We start from the raw sequence: 19,420 nt of genomic DNA, 5'->3' as shown, positions 1-19,420 counted from the left end.
TCATTCACTGGTGCCATGAACATTATGGTAGTTCATTTAAATTATCGAAGGAGTTCGATATTTCAGAGCGCCATGGTCATGCTATCGATATTTTCCAGTTAAGCGATATTGAATTTTTTTCTTGAAATCTATTATTTTGAATATTCTAAATAAAAACACGGAGTTAAATTTATTGATTTTGTGTGCAGTGATATTAATGATTTTATAACATAATTAAATTTGGTATTATTCGCGGGTGTTTGAAAAATAAGAATATACCATATAAAGTGTAACCAGACGTCAATTAACGGCTTTTCTGTGATTTGGTATATCTTCTCAGCGTTGAAACCCATATATCACAAAATTTTTCTTGGAGTAACAGTCTGACACATATTTTGAATACAAATGGCCACAACTCGTATCACAAGTAGAATTTATTGGATAACAATTAATTAATAATAAATTTTTAATTGACCATAGTGGTAATAAACACACATTGCTATAAAAAATCGATTGCAAAAACTTCGGTGTATCGATAGTGCCACCACTAAAAAACGAGGAATATCAGCTGTCGATATATTGCGTGCGGTTTTCTAAAACGAACAATAATTAAGTAACTTTAACGAAGTAATAATTTTAAAATAGTCTTGAAGTACAAATAAAGTTAGTAAAAAATGGTTAAATAAATTCTCTTCTTAATCTTACGCGTAGTTTATCCCGAAACCATTCAGACTTTGTCCCCACAAGTTAACATGACGTTCTAACCTATAAATCTGACGAAATACAAAACACAGTCGGCTTATTGTTCATTTGAAAAAATACGCAAACAGTTGAGAAGCAACATTAAGACTAAATACTTTTCTCGTTTCAATAGAAAATGGCTGCTCAGTTTTTCAATCGTATTGGCCAAATGGGTCTTGGCGTTGCCCTGCTGGGCGGTGTTGTCAACTCCGCATTATATAATGTTGATGGTGGCCACCGGGCGGTAATTTTCGATCGATTCACTGGCATCAAGGAGAACGTGGTCGGCGAGGGAACACATTTCTTCATTCCCTGGGTGCAACGGCCCATCATCTTCGACATTCGCTCGCAGCCCCGAAATGTGCCTGTGATAACCGGCAGCAAGGATTTGCAGAACGTGAACATCACGCTGCGTATCTTATATCGCCCGATTCCCGATGAGCTGCCCAAGATTTACACCATTCTGGGTCAGGATTATGATGAGCGTGTGCTCCCCTCCATTGCCCCTGAGGTGCTCAAAGCTGTCGTCGCTCAGTTCGATGCCGGCGAGCTGATTACTCAACGTGAGGTGAGCATAAAATAAATATGTTTATATTAATAAAATTTTGAAATACATGCATGTATATCTCGTGCAGATGGTCTCGCAACGTGTATCTCAAGAGCTGACTGTGCGTGCCAAGCAGTTCGGCTTCATTTTGGACGACATTTCTCTGACGCACTTGACCTTTGGCCGCGAATTCACACAGGCTGTTGAAATGAAACAGGTTGCACAGCAGGAGGCCGAAAAGGCCCGTTTCGTGGTCGAAAAGGCCGAGCAACAGAAGTTGGCTTCCATTATTTCCGCTGAGGGTGATGCCGCTGCTGCCGATTTGCTGGCTAAATCTTTCGGAGAGGCCGGCGATGGTTTGGTTGAACTGCGTCGTATCGAGGCTGCCGAGGATATCGCTTACCAGCTATCCAGGTCACGTGGAGTTGCCTACTTGCCCAGTGGACAAAGCACGCTGCTCAATCTGCCCTCTACTCTGGCGCAGTAACGTGTGTGCTTTAGTCGAATAAGTTGTAACTACCTGTAGCATTTATTAAGTACTTTCGATTTTGTTTTATAATATCCATACAACATGCAATTTGTAACTCGTTTGCCTTCTGCAGCAGCATTGGTCCAATACTTGAATCACTTTTTGGCCCGATTCTGATTCTGTGCGCATTCGCTGTTCGACTTTTTTGTTCGTCGACTGGACAGCTAATCGCGTATCTGAAATCAATCGTATAAATTCTCTACTGAATCCAGACAGAAGAAGACCGCTAAGTGTTACATCTTGCAAGACTTATGAAAAATTTGTTATGTGAACAAACTGATCCAATACAATAAATACATATTAAATATGAAATTGTGGAATACCAACCTAACTACCAAAATCTTTATAAGTGTTTTACTAAATAGCTAATTGTGAATTACAATTTTCATATTTTTATACCCGCTACCCATAGGGTAGAAGGGTATTATAACTTTGTGCCGGCAGGAAATGTATGTAACAGGTAGAAGGAGGCATCTCCGACCCTATAAAGTATATATATTCTTGATCAGCGTCAACAGCCGAGACGATATAGCCATGTCCGTCTGTGTGTCTGTCCGTCTGGCTCTCAGAGACTATAAGAGATAGAGCTATAATTTTTTTTGACAGCATTTGTTATGTTTGCACGCAGATCAAGTTTGTTTCAAATTTTTGCCACGCCCACTTCCGCCCCCGCAAATCAAAAAAATCGAATAACAAGCGTATTTTTAAAGCTAGAGTTCCGAATTTTGGTATATACAATAATAACTATAGTATTTATGATTTCTTTGGTTGCGATCAGATAAAAATTGTCGAAGTTAGTAAAGAAATACTTTTGTATGGGCAAAAACGCCTACTTACTAGGGGTTTTAGTTGCTTTGGCTGACAATCTGGTATATTGTGCCGTCTATGGTATATTTTGAATACGGTACTATGTCGATATACCAAATATACCATTCAGTATATTTTTAGTATTAGCGGGTGTCTCACAGTCGAGTACACTCGACTGTAGCTTTCTTACTTGTTTTACTATTAACATAAAGAGAAGCTTTACATGCAGTTTAATGGTATTTACTGTAAGTCAATGAGCTAAGAAATCTACATACATAAAGTAGCAGGCACATGAGGATACATGATAAATTTGTGCCTTCTGAAAAATTTATAAAAATGTGTTAATCGCCTTAACTTTAACATTATTTTCCAATAATCAAAATGTTCTACTCTATATAAAAGGAAGAAATATTCGAATATATATTATATTTTTAAATGTTTTTATTTAAAAGAGTCAAAGTATCCACTTTCGTAAATTTGTCATCAATTCAAAATATATTTCATTTACTATGTATTTTAAAATTTTTTCAATAAAATAAAGTCAGTTTACTTATGTTTAAAAAGTTTTAATATACATACTATATACAACATACTATATACAACAAATAGAATAAATAATTCTAAAACTAGAATAAAAGATGTTCAAATCCTATGCCATCATTCCTAGTATCAGTATCTCACAAGTTTTATTTTATCTACTCTCGATAGATTATGCAATCCTCCACTTCAAGACGCCAAAAGACGAGCAAAATCATGTGAAGCCGCCATGAAAGTCCAAGCTATTCAACTCAAGTCAGCCATAAATCAAATTGAAGCACTTCCAACATTAAGCAGAAGCAATCCAAGAGGAATGAGAATAAATACGACCTTTTCACTTTCCCCACTTCCTCATTATACAACAGTAGAAGTAGAGAACTCAGATACACAGGAGTTGCTTGGGGTTGGCTGGAGTTGAACCTTTTTTATTTTTGGGGGATGCTGCGGGTGTGGCAAACACAATGAGAGCGACATTGCCGTAAGCACGGCAAAAATCTGTTGATTCAGTCAAGTGATTTGCCAAAGTGGCTTCGTTTCAGATGCCAGACGCAGACGTTGGCATGGCACGCATTCGCTTTCAGCAACAGTTGGGTGACTTACCCCATTCCCATTACAATCTCCCTTTAAGCATAATCGAGAGCAGAGCTTTTGACGTCATCGACCATTGATGAGAGTCTCGTGCTTTGGGCTTCGGCCCGTGCAACTACTAGATACATGTCGCACCACAGTTTGAGATACATTAGCGCACACTTCTCCAGGTCCCCATTCAACTTGCTCAGAAAACCAGTTGCAAAAAATGCCTTCACGTCAGAAATGTAAATTGAAATGTTGTTTTTTATTTTGAATTTTGTTTCGCACATTTCTTGTTGCTGTTCTTCTGGTTAGTTTTGGGAAAGTCCCACGCAACACCACCAACAACAACAACAGGTGACTCACGCATTAATCTGGGGGGATTCTCCTCTTTGAATGATCATTTAACACCAACTATCTCATTTACATGCAGCTCCACAATCTTACATTAAAACAATTTAATGTTATGTTTGTTAGCAGAAATTTCAATAATAATTATTCATTCACTCGCATATGTATATGTATTTATCCATAACAAATTCATTGGCACAGAATAAAACCGAATCGTATATCTGTGGCGTTTTGAACCGGTCCTGTGGCCGCTCTCGGAACTCGGAGCTCGGTGCTCGGAGTTGCGACGAAGCGATGCTTTATAAGCCCTGACCGCACACTGAACAGCACTCAGTTGGCCAACGATAGCCAGAGCGGGAACAGCTATTGTGCATTACATTTATTATTTAAAAGACAATACAAAAATAACCACAGCTCTAGTAGTGCAATCGCGACTTGAAACGGAACGGAAAAACAGTGCAAATAATTAAAGGCAAGTCAACTTAAGTGCACAAAACGGTGAGTGTGCTGTGCTGTGCTTTTTGGATCTGTGTGTGTGATGTGCGTGTGCCTCTTAGGCATATTTAAACAATTAATGTGCTTAAAAAACATTTAACACACAACACAGCTAACATACTGGGCGTATACGTAATGTTGAAGACTGACCTTTAAAGCTCTGCTTTAAATACACATTCAGCCTTGCTTAACTAACTAACTTTTTTTCTGTGCTTAAACACTCCTCTAATCTTATCAACTTGCCGATTTTTTTTGGTTTGTTCTCGTTTCTTTTTGTATTTATGTATTTTTCTGTCAATGTCAAACAACTTTTGTCGACTGGTTCGGCATCGTGTAGGGTTTTAAACTTTTTTAAAACACGATTAATTAATGCACAAAAAGTAACTGCATGCGAAGCAAATTTACAACAACTGCTTGTAGCTGTAAGCAAAGTCAACAAACTCATAGCAACAAGTTTGGTCAATTCGCCAAACGAGTATTTTAACAAATACATCAACAAATGTGCTAAAAATGTTTTTAACGAAACAAAATAATTGCATGCTAAATTTGGCAAAAATCCAATTCTAAATTAAATGCTTTCAGAAATTACACTCTATATTTGAAAGCATATAACTTCGATTTTTCTCAAAACAAATATAAATCAAGTGCCTTAAAGACTTTAAAAGTTTAGAAAGTATAACTTTAGAATAATATTATTATTACATTAACATTGTGTTTATCATTTAAATTCACCAAGTTCATTTTATGCATTACTGGTTGCCAAATAGAAAACTAAAATTAATTTACAAAATACAATAATGAGAATTTTCCAAAGCCTAATTGAATAATCACACTAGTCTATACAAAAAAAATTATTTATTTTAAAAGCATTTCAACTAAGAATAATAAAAAAATGCTAGCTAATTTGTTAATTTTTGTTTACTAATTTTACAACACTAATATTATTAACGAGCTGAAGCTATTAAATTCTTGCCTCCTAAGGTAGAGAATTTATGACTTGCACTTGTTTAAAAAATAACTGAGTGGCAACAAGTTTACTATTTGCAAATAACATGCCTTATCTATTGAATGTAATCTCTAATACACACACAATAACATTTTTATACTCTCTGCATATTTACCTCGCTCACTAATTCAGCACAACTAATAATAATCATATTCATTGAACAAGAGCAAAGCATCCACTAATCCAACCATGCCCTTGCCAAGTAAGGGTAATAATACTGTGGTGACAGATAAACTGGATCCCAAGGTTTCGGTGAGTGGCTGTCTCCTCTCAATACATTTTAGAATAATGTGTAAATTAAATTAAAAACAAACAGTTTATAGCCCCTAATTTATTGTTGAACACACCGCCTTTTACATTCACAGATCGACATGGAGGCGCCCGAATTTAGAGATTTTGCCAAATCGATGGTCGATTATATAGCCGATTACCTGGAAAATATACGCGACAGGTAAGAACGTGTGGCACGACACAGCACAGCACGTTAATTGAATTCAATTTACGACCTGTACTCAGATATGGGTATCAATAACACTTGATTTAACCTTATCGAATAGTATTTGAAAGTTCGTTCTGATTGACCCACAGTTTTTACACATTCCGTCTTTCCGCATCGAAAGGAATGACTGATTTTCTATTATATATACAAATATATTAACTAACAGAATGCACGCTTCACAACACAATACGTTTTTGAGATCAACGCGTGCTGAGTCATGGGAAAAGTCTATAGAGTAATATTGTATGATTGAGGTATTGCCCGATTCGGCCTTCTATGTTATTTGCCCAACTGAGCTTTCACAAAAATTTTGCCATTCTGCTTTGAACTTTTGCAGCTTATTAATCACTTACAACAATTACAAATTATAAGGTTTTTAATAACGTTTTTCTGGCATTTCAAGGTCTCCATTATTATGTAGTATCTTTTAGTTGTGCATTGTTCTTGAACCTTTTTTTTTCGTTTTAATGTTTTAGCCTTGGGTCTATCAAAACGCTCGACTCATAAAAAAGCATTTATTCATTTGTTTATTTCGTCACGTTGTTAATTTAGCTGTTTATCTGGCTTCCAAATAATGAAAGTATTTTTACTGCAATAGTGACCAGCTTAATGATTAGAAAAATAATATACTTAAGATGTATTTATGCTCAGCAATAGTTTCCAGAATTAAGGTAGTATTTCTGAAAATGAGAGTGATAAGACTTGTTTGTTTTCTATGTACTTTTTCATGGTTTGCTGTTGTTAATCGCAATTCCATTAGCTGCTGATATGTAAAGAGATTGAGGTACTACACATCTCTATCCATTTACATATCAGCAGCTAATTGAATTGCGATTAGCAACAGCAAACGGTCGACTTCGCGATATCAGTCCTTTGGTATCCAAGTCATTTTTCTACACATTCCACACATTTTAATATAAAGTAAATTTTTTAAATATACAATCAATTAGCGATTATATGCCCCTATTCAAATGAATTGCATAAATTTACCACGTAAAAGGTTCTAAATTTCGTGTTCTTCTTAATAATGCAATGCTATATTGGAACCATTGAGAAATTAAGTATATTTTATGAGCGCCACAAATAATTTATCTATTATTCTTGCAATCAATAATTGTTAAAATTTAAATTTCCTCTAAAAATGTATTTTCTGTTCAAAGAATATTTGTTAATAAATTAAATTATTACAATTAAAAGTTGATCTGGAGTAAATTTCAATTTTCACAATTATTGATTGCAAGAATAATAGATAAAATACTGTACAAATTTCGGTAGTCTACTAAAGATATTGTTCTGTCTTTAATACTCATATAATTTTATCTGATATTAATATACATATCTACAAACTCTTCTTCTCATAAATTTAGTAGAATTACAATCTCTTAAGTGAAAGTGCTGTACCCACTTTATACATATGTATGTGTTTAAGGTTCTCCTGGCAATAGATATTGATTTTTAGGTGACTAGCAACAAGTTGCAACAGTGAGGAAGTTTTGATAGCTTCGTTCTTGATGCTGAGTTGGGGGCGGAATTTAATTTGCCGAGAGCTTTGTGCAGCTTTTTCAATGCTTGCTAATGAGATTATAAATGTGATTATTGTCTTTCTTGTGTCCCTTTCAGACGCGTGCTGCCCGAGGTGAAGCCCGGCTACTTGGCCCCCTTGATACCCGAAGCTGCCCCAGAAAAGCCCGAGGATTGGCAGGATGTAATGAAGGACATTGAGCGCGTTATCATGCCTGGCGTGACACACTGGCACAGTCCCAAGTTCCATGCCTATTTCCCCACGGCCAACTCCTATCCAGCCATTGTGGCTGACATGCTGAGTGGAGCGATTGCCTGCATAGGATTCACCTGGATCGCCAGTCCAGCCTGCACTGAACTGGAGGTCGTCATGCTGGACTGGTTGGGCAAGATGTTGGAACTGCCCGCCGAGTTCCTGGCCTGCTCCGGCGGCAAGGGCGGTGGCGTCATCCAAGGCACAGCCAGTGAGTCCACTTTGGTGGCTCTACTTGGTGCCAAGGCGAAGAAGCTGAAGGAGGTTAAGGAGGAGCACCCCGAATGGGATGACCACACCATCCTTGGCAAGTTGGTCGGCTATGCCTCCGCCCAGGCACATTCCTCGGTGGAACGCGCCGGTTTGCTGGGCGGTGTCAAGCTGCGCTCTGTGCCAGCTGATGAGCACAATCGCCTGCGTGGCGATGCTCTCGACCAGGCGATTAAACAGGACTTGGCCGATGGCCTGATACCCTTCTATGCGGTGGTCACACTGGGCACAACCAACTCGTGTGCATTCGATCGCCTGGACGAGTGTGGCCCCGTGGCCAACAAGCACAATGTCTGGGTGCATGTGGATGCTGCTTACGCTGGCTCCGCTTTCATCTGCCCCGAGTATCGTCATCACATGAAGGGCATCGAGACAGCCGACTCGTTCAACTTTAACCCACACAAGTGGATGCTGGTCAACTTTGACTGCTCGGCCATGTGGCTGAAGGATCCCAGTTGGGTGGTCAACGCCTTCAATGTGGATCCCCTCTATCTGAAGCACGACATGCAGGGCTCCGCGCCCGATTATCGTCACTGGCAGATTCCGCTGGGTCGCCGTTTCCGTGCGCTCAAGCTCTGGTTTGTTCTGCGTCTGTATGGCGTCGAGAATCTGCAGGCGCACATTCGTCGCCACTGTGGCTTTGCCCAGCAGTTTGCTGATCTCTGTGTGGCGGACAAACGTTTCGAGCTGGCCGCTGAGGTGAACATGGGACTCGTCTGCTTCCGGCTGAAGGGCAGCAATGAGCGCAACGAGGCGCTGCTGAAGCGCATCAACGGTCGTGGCAAGATTCACATGGTGCCGGCCAAGATACGAGATGTCTACTTCTTGCGCATGGCCGTCTGCTCGCGTTTCACACAGCCCGAGGACATGGAATACTCGTGGAAGGAAGTTGCTGCCGCTGCCGACGAAATGGAGGCCGCCGAATAGACGACTCGAAGGTGTGGCTCCTCTTGAGGATGCCGAAGATTTGAAGCTGACATGCTTAGGGAATTTCATACTCCATACTCCATAATAGGACCAACTATTCGTTATTGTTGTTACACGCTAATCGTATATATCGTATTTAATCGTATTAAATGTGCTTAATTACTATTTAAACTGATAATTTTGAACTATATTCGTTTTTTGGGACTAGTTAACAGCATGCTAAAACTTAAACGCTAAGCTTTTTGTTGTAGTAATCAATGATGCGCTGTGCCTCGCGTATACCGCTAGACCTAGCTCCATCAATGGTGCCAAAGCCCTGCAACGCGGTGGCATCGCCAGCAAACAGCAGCGTGGGCGCCACATGACCCAGTGGTGCCGCCAACTTGTGCACATCCCGCGCACTGCTGTGCACTGAAAAGTAGGGACGACCGCCGAGATAGCAGGCCGAGCTATTCCAGGTAGAGCGCAGCATAGCCTGGGGATAGGGCACACGTGGATTGGCAAGACACTGTCGCAGCAGCGAAGTAATTTGCTCGAGCAACTTGGCATCCGGCAGCTTCTCTATTTCATCGTAGTAGCCTCCACCCACGCGTATCTCTAGCACGTGCTGGCTGCTAGGCAACTGCGACACCTCGACAACCTGTTGCGTCCAACTGCGGATGGCATTTTGATTACCATTGGGATTGACAGTGAGATCTTTTGTAAGGGGCCGCAGGTTGGATTTGAGCCATCGGCTGATGGGACGCTTGTAGGACAGATAAATCTTGACGGGATTGCCAAAGCCCAGATTCTGTATGGCCTGCAGCTTGTCCAACGGTAGTGTGGGCTTAAACAACACGGGCGCAAAAGTCTTGAGCACGCCCAGAGGCAGCGTACAAATGATGTGATCAGCTTGATAGAGACTGCCATCCATGCAGCCCACACTCTGTGGTTCCGACATGGTGCGCCATTGTATCTGGCCAACTGGTTTGCCCATCTGCAGCTGACCCACATCCAGATCGTTAGTCAGTTGTTCTACGATGTTGTCTAATCCACTCGGCACATAGATCGGATGCGATTCCTGCTGCAGCGGACACGTGGTGACATGCTGAATGTTTACATACTCCAAGCAACAGCCCAGTATGCTACTAAAGTCCTTGAACAGCGACTGAAAGATGTCACGAGCCATCAACTGCTCGCTGGGCTCCTTAAACATTGTGCCAATCAATCGCTCGCTCTCCGACTGAAAGTAGCTCATCACATTGTCTAGCGACTGTAGATCTCCGCCAGTCTTGACCCGATCGCGCACCTTCAGACCACGACATAATTCCCGAAACAGCATATCGATCAGCTCCACCATTCTCCGCGGCACCTTTAGCTGCTCACCACTAACCTGGCTTTCGGCAAGCACATAGCGAGCATGTGTTGGAGGCTTCAGTTTCTTCGTCAAACCTTCGGCGTTACGTAACAGCTCGTACATGGAGTCGTGGGAGCCATCGATGTTTACCCACTTAGCGCCCAGTTCACAGAACGTGTCGCCAAATCGCTGCGAATTGACACGCCCCCCATAACGCTCCGTCGCCTCCAGCACCAGCGTCCTATTGAAGCCATGTTGCAGTAGATGTTGTGCTGCTGAGAGACCCGCCAGTCCAGCGCCTATGACCACAATCCGGGCATTCTGCTTCGCAGTCTCGAGATTATGGTTGTAGTCATGGTGCCTGCCGCCGCCATGACTCTGCAGCCCGCTGAGCTCAGCCTTGAGTGCTGTTGCATAGTATAAGCTACGCCTATTGGCTAGTTTATACATAACTAAGGACGAGTGGTTGGAAGTTAGGGGCTTGATTAAATAGGAATTTATTCACTTACCATGGCATTTCAAATTCTTAACAGGTTTTTGATTACTTATTGTTGTTTGCTTTGAGAGAGAACTGTGAATTTTACTTTTTCCTGTCGTCGTTGTGTGTTGTGATGACAATAAAAGCGTCACCTTCAAATGAAACGCTATTTTAAAAATACACTTTTGCTAATACTCTTACAATGGCATTATATATTTAAATTTGGTTACAACGAACCCAACTGCAGTCGCTCACACAACCGGTAATTACAATACATATTTGCATTTATACATAATAACAGCAAAATTAGTTCTTATAGTATATATATGTAAATATATTCTCATTTTCAATCTGGCATTACATTACTTTCGTACGTTAAAATATTACAAATAAAAAGAAAAATTACTATGGGCTAAAAATTAAGTTGTTCTTCTTTATTAATAAATTCAACTCAATATCCATATCTGCTCTATGTCAGCGTATTGTTATTTCGACTTGCAAAAATTTCACGTAAACAATAACCAGCTGATAGATGTTAACAGCCCACTTTGAGCATAACATTTTTGCAATACGCTTAACAGACTCGTTTGAGATGCCCACACCTTTGTAACGGCTGTTGCATTCGTTATTGCATATGTTTTTAGCACAAATTAAAAATACGAATGACTATACTCATGGCTTTTTGTAGAAATTGTATCTACATTTGCTTTTTGAATTACAAAATATTTATTACTAATTTACTTAATTTTGAGTAAAAGTCAGATACTTCCAGAGTCTATATATCAAAATACAGATAAATACTGTTAAACATTTTCATATATTTCCAAACTCGTTTAAATCGTTTATTATTTCCGCATTTTTCTAAAAATGTACATGCCATCTAAAACATTCAATTGACAATATAGACGATTTGATCTCTTTAAAATTTTTCGAAATAAAATTTGTTTTTACATCGCTTTTGTTGTTTGCTGTTGCAACATTAACAGCACACTGTTAGCATAGTTTCAATTTCCCAGATCTGGCAACACTTGTGCTCCCCTTAAATATCGATAACAACAACCACTGTTTGAATTTGAATTGATTAATTGAAAATAAGATATGTAAAAATAATCGCGAATTTGTACTCAAGTATGAGAGTGTTCATTTATTAAACCTTAACTAACTGCAAGTGTGTCAACAGTTGAAAGAAAATTAAATATAAATATCGCATCTATATATGTAAAATGTAATTGTTAATTAAATTGCACATTCAGCGTAGTTAGCGCTGCAACGTCTCATCCATCTGTAGCTGTAACCCTGTCAAGTGTTGCGTCAATTCGGCAATTTCACCCGCCTTCCGATTCTCCAACGGCTGTTGGTCTGCCTCCAAATTCAGCTGAGTCAACTGTGTCTCAATCTCTGTCCAGGCGAATTCAATGTCCGCCGGCTTGGGATCCATGCCACAGACGGCAAAGCGAAGAAATTGGCGCCCACCATGCTCTGCTTTGACCATGTAGATTTTCTTGCGCTCCATCAGACGATGCAGCAGCTGTGACGTAATCTCATTGTCGCCCTTGGCCCTGAAGCAGACCAATCCCAAGGCACGCGGAGCCACCAACTCGAAGCGAGAATCCCCCTTCACAAGATTCTCGAACTGTGCCGCCAAATCGATGTGCTTGCGGACATGGGCACGTAATCCCTCAGCGCCCAGGGTGCGGAATGTGATCCACACCTTGAGGGCACGGAAGCGACGTCCCAAAGGGATTTGCCAGTGACGAAAGTCCGGAATCTGTGTGCATCCCTCGTACTTGTGCTTCAAGTAGATGCGATCCACATTGAAACTGTCTACCACTTTGTTGGCATCACGCAGCCACATAGCCGCGCAGTCAAAATTCACCAGCATAAATTTGTGCAGATTGAAGTTCAATGAGTCCACACGATCCAAACCACGTCGCAAGTCAGCACACTCATCCAAAGCAAAGGCGCCGCCGGCATAAGCTGCATCTACGTGCAGCCACACATTATGTTCCTCACAGACGCTCGCCAGAGACTCGATATCATCGTAGGCGCACGTGCCTGTTGTGCCCAGAGTGGCAACGCATATCACTGGTATCAATCCAGCGGCTACATCTCGTTCAATAGCTGCTTTGAGAGCCGCACCACGCAGCACCAGATCCTCGCTGGCAGGCAACAGTTTAATGGGCATGGCAGCCAGCACGCCCGCCTTCTCAATGCAACTGTTGCTCTGGTCGGAGGAGTAGGCGACCAGTTTGCCACGTATATCGCTTTCGCTGAGTTCTGGCTGCCTCTCGCGCTCCCTGCGCACCGCCTGCTCTCGGGCAGCCAAGACAGCAACGAGAACCGCCTCACTGGCGGATCCCTGAATAACGCCACCTCCTGGTCCCTCGGTTTCATGCAGAAAGTGCGCGGGTAACTTCAGGAACTTGGCCAGCCAATCCATGACGACTACTTCCAGCTCAGTACAAGCTGGACTGCAAATCTGTAGAGATCAGATAAATCGTTGTTTAATGTTGTTCAATAGTATGTTGATTTATGTTAATCAAGATATCCTGAATTTAGTATAACAACGTTAATTTGTATCTTAAGCATATGTATTAACATAAGGTTAATAATTAGGAATTCTACTTTCTGGCAACAAAAAAACATAGTCCGCTTCGGTTTTTTACCTACTTTATTTACTATCGATATTTACTCTTTACTAGTGTAGAATTTTTTCTATTTTCAATAAAATAACTTTTCAAATCTCTAATGAAAATGCACAATAACATGTTACTGCAATACATTTGTTAACCAAAAATTTTAAATTTCCGTTTAAAAATTAAAATTATTGGGATTCAAAAGAACTTCTTGGATTCAAACAAGACAAACTCTTGAGCTGAACTTGACCCCATTCCGATTGTGTATGCAATCAGTGTGAATTGTTCTTCTTAGCTTGTTGACAACCAGTTTGGCGAGCTCTCGATTTATCATAGCTTTCACTTGTTTCGTCTCGTCTCGGAGAGCGGAACAAAGGGCTCCCATTTAGCTTGATTAAACAATCGACCCTCTCGGTGAGATTTCACCTGCAGCTGTTGCACGTACCCAACTAAAACCGATGACACTGAATCCGCTGGCCAGCATTTCTCCGACAATAGATGGATAGGAGACACTGGTGGGATAATAGGCGTGCATATTCGGCGACTGCCAATGGGTGATGCCCGGCTTGATCACACGATCAATATCGGAAAGAATATGCTTCCAATCCTCTGGTGATTCAGGCATCTGTTTGGGCATCTGCTGGAGCATGTAGCCCGGTTCCACGGAGGGCAGCACATCATGATCGCGTATGTTCTCCAAATAGTCGGCGACAAAGTCAACGGCCGCTTTGCCGAACTCACGAAACATTTTGGCATCCATTTTAGAATTAGTTTCACGTTTTCGTTGTCAATCTCCAGTGGTCTCTATTGTTGTTTAGCGCTTTTCTATTTGCACTTTTCGCGATTTGTTTGCTCTTTTGTTTTGTTTACAATATTCGAAACACCTGTCCAACAGTCCACCTGGCCCACTTAATAGTCGTTCCTCTTTCTGTGCTGCCACTGCAACGTTAACGCTCACTCTGTGACCGCAGCCCGTGAGTACACCGGCTTTTATACCCCAGACCCAGGCCCAAAACCGAGGCCGGAGAAAGAGCCAGTCTGAGAATCAGAGCCAGAGTTGTTGGGTGTAGCGTCTCTCTGGCGACACACAGTGATTGCCACGACTGGATGATAGGTTTGTTAGGGCCCCTAATTGCTATAAACTAAGCCAACTAGATAACAATGGAAATCATTGTCTCCTTTCTAATTTAATTGCCGCAGAAAGTGCAAGGAATCCATAGTACAAGTAGTTTCATAATGGTCAACACAGATAATGTTAATAAAGTATATTTATGAAATACAGACATCATAAATACACACTATCCATTGGAGCGGAACATTTTCATTAAATGTGTTTAAAGCGACATTATTTGAATCATTTATTGACGCATCAAAATGTGCACATTCATTGCTGTTTGTAAGAGCGCTGTTAACAACTGTTCTCAGTTGCTCAAAAACTGTGCGCAGCTGTTCTCGACCAACAGGTTTTGCATGCACTTCTTGAGAGTTTGTTTTGTTCGGAAATTTACCTTTATAGTGGAATGATACATTCAATTTCATTACGAAAATTCGACATAAATGGAAAGTATAAGAATATACGATGATTTTTTTCTTTTCTCAGAAACCTTAAGTGAATTTTCTCAATAATTTTAAAAGTTTTTGTGGCGTAAATAAGTAAGTGGAATAACACATCTATTGAAGAGAGTCTTATGCAAATTCATAATCATATTAAATACATTATTTACTCGCTTCAACAGGTAATAGACAGATAATAATTAATATTAGTCCAGTAATAAGATAATATGTATTGTGTAGTAAAAATGTAATTGTGTGATTTTAAAGATATGACAAAAGTACAATCGATATGCTCATTTACCCACAACTATTGATTTCGGAATTCAAAATAGCATGGTAAAAATTAATTCAATAAATTGCAATATCCTATTGTAATGCAATGTGTCGCATGGCTAATGCCACAATCATTGGTATGGTAAAATTTGAAATTATAAAATTTGTAGCCAATATCCCAATTTACTATGAAAATAAGAATAATAAAAGTTGAATTTAATGATCAATTTGGCGATTATGTTAATTTTGACTAATAAAATGAATATACCCTTGTAATGGGAAAACTATCTGATTTGGTGTATTCCATATATATCCATATATTTTACATATATATAAATATTTACTCAGTTAAGTTATTCCTACGAATATAAATATTTATGATCAGTATTAATTGATTATCTATTCAATTCTAACGTGATTGCAGTGGTTGCCTAAATTGGTTATTGTTGCCTCTGTTATTGTATTAATCTGTATTATTATTCTTTCTTTTAAAATGGAATAAAAGTGAATCGGTATAGCACCTGATTAGAAATCTCCAAATTTCTTTGTGCAATAACTTTAACTGAACTGTATATTATTATACAAAAATCTAAGAATGAAGAATAAATTAATCATTTAAGAATATTACTTTTACTTATTGTAACCGATAATTACTTGGTATAAAAAATAAGAGAGCAGATATGTTAAAAAAATATAACTAAATTTTGTTAATTGGTATCCAATATAGCCTTCGTCTGCTATTTTTTTCATGATACTTTTTCTTTTTCGCAATTAAAAAGCATTATAAATATTGCGATAACAGATTTTACTGGGCTTCAGCCACAATAAAATTGTGCGTACTCTTTAAGTACAACACTAATAAAAGTCGTTTCTTCATTTTTATTGTTGTCAGTGAATTGTACAACTTCAGCAAAAATGTCAATATAAGTTCATTGAAAGTGAATCTTAAAGTGGTTTTATTATTCACTACTACGACGTGCGAAAAAAAAAGAAAACTACCAGCAAAATCAGATACATATGTACATATATGGAACTTTAAACTACTCTGTTTTTTTTTGCAATAATAAACATATTGTTAAAGTAGTCTTCTTTAACCCATCATAATAGAGATCGTCGTTAAACTGAATAAATTTTAAACTTTGGCAAGATTTTTGCAATGAGCAAGTAAAAACAATTAAGACAAGAGTGATGGACAATAAAAAACATATGCCTAACACGATTTGACACAAGCATTAAAGTAAAGATATGAACAATAATACATACGAACAAATTGCGATGACAAAATGGACAACAAATATATTCAACATTGCTTTTCATACTATGCAAACATATAGATTATCACAAGAAAGAAAAAGAATCTAAGAATCGAGCGAGAGATAAAGTAAAGTAGATATGGTAAAATTGATCAACATAGCTTATACATATATATATGTATAATATATATATATATATATATTTTAGTTTCAAGTGTCACTTTTTCTGTTTTTTACCCTCTGCACGCAAATAATAGACAACAAGTGGTATCACAGTATTAATATGAAGTGTCTACAAAAATCTTCAACAGAGAAGTTGTGAGTGCATGGATATCAGAGACTATAGCAGCACCCAAATTTGTATATAAAGATGCAAGTATTAAGTTGCAGATTATGTTCATTTTAATTTTTTATGCCTCATTCATTTTATATAGAAGATTTATATGTATGTGTTTAGAATCAGTAAGCTGTAATGAATGCAAACGTAATATGCTTACAAACTAAGAGGCATATGGTAGTTCGACAGTTTTTCTTATTTTTAATAATATATAATTTTAATAGGTTCTGGCAAGCTTGAAGGATTTGGCGTTTTCGAGTTGAAGTATAGTACAATGCAACATAAAAGAGAAAACGGAAACGTCTCATATTTGATTTCATTGTGAATAATGTATCTATAAATCATTTATTTTACAATTATTTATTAATATTTAAGTTTGCGACAAAATTTTGTGTTTAGTCGATGCTTGCCTTAAATCTGTTCCTGTTCAAATGGTTGTGTAGGTGCAAAAATCTTAAAAGAAGCTTTCAAAGATATTGTTGAAGATTACGAATAATATCGAAAGGAGAAACTATCACTTAAGGGTGTAGTAAGTTTATTCATTATTATATTATTCAGAATTATATTCTTTAAATTCCAATATTTCTTTATAAAAACTACAGACTAATGATAATACTTTCTTAATTATCTAGGGATAGTAATGTATGGCTTTAATATTAGTTAAAACTCCTTCGAGTAAGTGATGTAAATGTGCAAGAAATTGAAAATTGTATTTACAGTGACTTTGGGGATGAAAAGGGCACAAAAATTGCTAAGAAATCTTTTGGCCTGCGTTTCATTCTTTGGTTACATTTCACATACATGTCTCTATGCTGCGCACTTTAGCTTATCTTAGTATCTCCCCTTTTTTGTTACACTAAACACGAACAAGCGAATAACAATGCATAATTAATGGACTTACCCAACTAAAGCCCAAAACTCCGATTCCGGCAATGAGCAGCTCTCCGATGATGGAGCCAGCTGATGTCGATGACGGAAAGAAGGCGTTAAAGTAGGGCGACTGCCAATGTGTCAATCCTGGCAGGATAATGTGCTCCAAATCGTTCAATATATGCCGCCAGTGCTCGGGTTGCTCGGGTATCTGTCTCGGCAGTTGGTTGATGACCTCGTGGGGCACCACGCTTGGGAGAACATCTCTGTGGAAGTAGCGAACAGCTTAAAAGGATAAAGAACACTTTTCAAAGACACACACAAACACACACACACACACCTGTCACGTATGTTGCTCAGATAATTGATAATAAACTCAATTGAAGCATGGCCAAACTCGCGAAATTCATCAAAGTCCATTGTGATTGAGCAGCGAGAGACAGAACAAGTAAGTAAGATAGTATCCTTTTGTTTTAGGGATCCGCTCGATTCACTTATTAGTTAGTTAGTTTGTAGCTCCGCTGTCAGACTTTTGCACTTGCTCACCGTTGACATTCGGATACACAAATGAACTTGCTGCGACATGTCAAAGCCTCGATAAGCGTTAAGCTTAAGCTCGAGCGCTAACCGCTAAGCGTTAAGCGATGAGCGCGTTAAGACCAAACGATTCGACGTAGGCCGTTGTGCCAGTAGACAGACGAAACTTTCAACAATACTTGACAGAGACATGTGTAAAAATGTGCACAGCCAGCAAGTTTTTGATACCATTGGCGAGATTTATGTAACTCTGACGATGTTCCGAAAACGGCATTAAGATAGTTCACGAGCAGCGCAAAGCACACACACAATATAATAACAATAATAATAAAGAAACTACAAACAAAAAATCATAAACAAACGTGAAAATCGTCCAAGAAATTTTAATGAAATGCGTTTAATTGTCTAATATAACGACTACACTGGGAAAAACAGGCCAGGCCAATTAGTATACAACTCTAAATAAATGTTTTTCGATATTAAACAGGTCAGTGTAGCTCTTAAATTAAATAGAAAATTAATTTTGAATAAATATTAAGCCATTGATGTATATAAATAAGAAAAAATTATAAACTTCCACAGCTAGAAGGTCACAATTGTAATTTGGATTATCTTTATATTGTAACATTAAAATCTGAGAGAATAAATAATAAAATAAACAGAATTAATTCCAATAAAACATCGTCTAATCATAATTTAATCTTATTCTTTTGATAAATATTAGTAAATGTAAACTTTAGAATATTTCATATTAAATTTCCATTGCATTTCCTAAATCCGTTAATCCGTTAATCTGTTCACATTTCTCTCTCTGCACCTAATGGATGATCCATTGTTGTCACAATCCGGTTTATAATAACTATTACTATTATAGCATTGTCTTGTCTGTTGTCACTTGGCAAAAATTGTATCTAAATGACTGAAATGCATAACAATTCCCAGTCTTTACCCATTTCGCCCTGTCATGTGACCGTGCTCAAAATTTTGAAAGTCACAGTCACCGTGTCTATCGAATAGATAGTTAGATAGACTCATCTGGTATTTTGTAAGCGCAGCTCAATGGATGGGAATGGGAATGCATCCGGTCAGGGGGCCGGGCCAATGCAGTCTGCAT

At 38.7% G+C, this 19,420-nt stretch overlaps 4 protein-coding genes across 8 annotated transcripts; 2 read left to right on the top strand and 2 right to left on the bottom strand.

Annotated features, from left to right (window-relative positions):
• Window positions 1-514: 514 nt before the first annotated feature.
• On the top strand, window positions 515-2,136 carry LOC132798152 (prohibitin 1). Of its 2 annotated transcripts, XM_060809905.1 has the most exons (4): window positions 515-642; window positions 854-1,288; window positions 1,356-1,803; window positions 1,870-2,136. In XM_060809905.1, the coding sequence occupies exons 2-3, from the start codon at window positions 857-859 to the stop codon at window positions 1,752-1,754; spliced, it is 831 nt and encodes a 276-aa protein (XP_060665888.1). In that variant the 5' UTR covers window positions 515-642; window positions 854-856; the 3' UTR covers window positions 1,755-1,803; window positions 1,870-2,136. The 2 variants fall into 2 exon arrangements, with proteins under 2 accessions (XP_060665888.1, XP_060665887.1); XM_060809904.1 differs by having other exon boundaries at window positions 1,356-2,136.
• Window positions 2,137-4,383: 2,247 nt separating this feature from the next.
• On the top strand, window positions 4,384-9,210 carry LOC132798831 (aromatic-L-amino-acid decarboxylase). 2 transcript variants are annotated; one of them, XM_060810818.1, is made up of 3 exons: window positions 4,384-4,533; window positions 5,928-6,013; window positions 7,682-9,210. In XM_060810818.1, exons 2-3 carry the CDS (start codon window positions 5,934-5,936, stop codon window positions 9,030-9,032), a joined length of 1,431 nt encoding a protein of 476 aa, XP_060666801.1. In that variant the 5' UTR covers window positions 4,384-4,533; window positions 5,928-5,933; the 3' UTR covers window positions 9,033-9,210. The 2 variants fall into 2 exon arrangements, with proteins under 2 accessions (XP_060666801.1, XP_060666800.1); XM_060810817.1 differs by having other exon boundaries at window positions 4,384-4,559.
• On the bottom strand, window positions 9,198-11,146 carry LOC132798829 (protein anon-37Cs). 2 transcript variants are annotated; one of them, XM_060810814.1, is made up of 3 exons: window positions 11,084-11,146; window positions 10,878-10,998; window positions 9,198-10,820 (listed from the first exon to the last, which is right to left on the bottom strand). In XM_060810814.1, exons 1-3 carry the CDS (start codon window positions 11,129-11,131, stop codon window positions 9,259-9,261), a joined length of 1,731 nt encoding a protein of 576 aa, XP_060666797.1. In that variant the 5' UTR covers window positions 11,132-11,146; the 3' UTR covers window positions 9,198-9,258. The 2 variants fall into 2 exon arrangements, with proteins under 2 accessions (XP_060666797.1, XP_060666796.1); XM_060810813.1 differs by having other exon boundaries at window positions 10,878-11,012; window positions 11,084-11,138.
• An 817-nt stretch (window positions 11,147-11,963) lies between these two features.
• LOC132798830 (3,4-dihydroxyphenylacetaldehyde synthase 2) lies at window positions 11,964-18,322 on the bottom strand. Of its 2 annotated transcripts, XM_060810816.1 has the most exons (3): window positions 18,110-18,322; window positions 17,801-18,035; window positions 11,964-13,325 (listed from the first exon to the last, which is right to left on the bottom strand). In XM_060810816.1, the coding sequence occupies exons 1-3, from the start codon at window positions 18,187-18,189 to the stop codon at window positions 12,105-12,107; spliced, it is 1,536 nt and encodes a 511-aa protein (XP_060666799.1). In that variant the 5' UTR covers window positions 18,190-18,322; the 3' UTR covers window positions 11,964-12,104. The 2 variants fall into 2 exon arrangements, with proteins under 2 accessions (XP_060666799.1, XP_060666798.1); XM_060810815.1 differs by lacking the exons at window positions 17,801-18,035; window positions 18,110-18,322 and adding an exon at window positions 13,928-14,523.
• Between the last annotated feature and the right edge of the window lie 1,098 nt (window positions 18,323-19,420).

Source organism: Drosophila nasuta, chromosome 2L, assembly GCF_023558535.2.
Source record: "Drosophila nasuta strain 15112-1781.00 chromosome 2L, ASM2355853v1, whole genome shotgun sequence".
In the NCBI taxonomy this organism is placed as follows: Eukaryota; Metazoa; Arthropoda; class Insecta; order Diptera; family Drosophilidae; genus Drosophila; species Drosophila nasuta.
The sequence above is the reverse complement of the archived record's forward strand: the minus strand, read 5'-3'. Positions and strand labels throughout refer to the sequence as shown.

Excerpts from the sequence above, each read along its gene's own strand:
- LOC132798152 (XM_060809905.1), top strand. The coding sequence starts at position 857 with ATGGCTGCTCAGTTTTTCAATCGTATTGGCCAAATGGGTCTTGGCGTT. Across the intron at positions 1,289-1,355 it reads AGCTGATTACTCAACGTGAG|ATGGTCTCGCAACGTGTATC; the intron begins GTGAGCATAAAA and ends TATCTCGTGCAG.
- LOC132798831 (XM_060810818.1), top strand. The coding sequence starts at position 5,934 with ATGGAGGCGCCCGAATTTAGAGATTTTGCCAAATCGATGGTCGATTAT. Across the intron at positions 6,014-7,681 it reads CTGGAAAATATACGCGACAG|ACGCGTGCTGCCCGAGGTGA; the intron begins GTAAGAACGTGT and ends TGTCCCTTTCAG.
- LOC132798829 (XM_060810813.1), bottom strand. The coding sequence starts at position 11,123 with ATGTATTGTAATTACCGGTTGTGTGAGCGACTGCAGTTGG. Across the intron at positions 11,013-11,083 it reads GTGTGAGCGACTGCAGTTGG|CGTTTCATTTGAAGGTGACG; the intron begins GTTCGTTGTAAC and ends TTTTTAAAATAG. Across the intron at positions 10,821-10,877 it reads TAAGAATTTGAAATGCCATG|TTATGTATAAACTAGCCAAT; the intron begins GTAAGTGAATAA and ends ACTCGTCCTTAG.
- LOC132798830 (XM_060810816.1), bottom strand. The coding sequence starts at position 18,189 with ATGGACTTTGATGAATTTCGCGAGTTTGGCCATGCTTCAATTGAGTTT. Across the intron at positions 18,036-18,109 it reads CTGAGCAACATACGTGACAG|AGATGTTCTCCCAAGCGTGG; the intron begins GTGTGTGTGTGT and ends CTACTTCCACAG. Across the intron at positions 13,326-17,800 it reads GAGTTTTGGGCTTTAGTTGG|ATTTGCAGTCCAGCTTGTAC; the intron begins GTAAGTCCATTA and ends TGATCTCTACAG.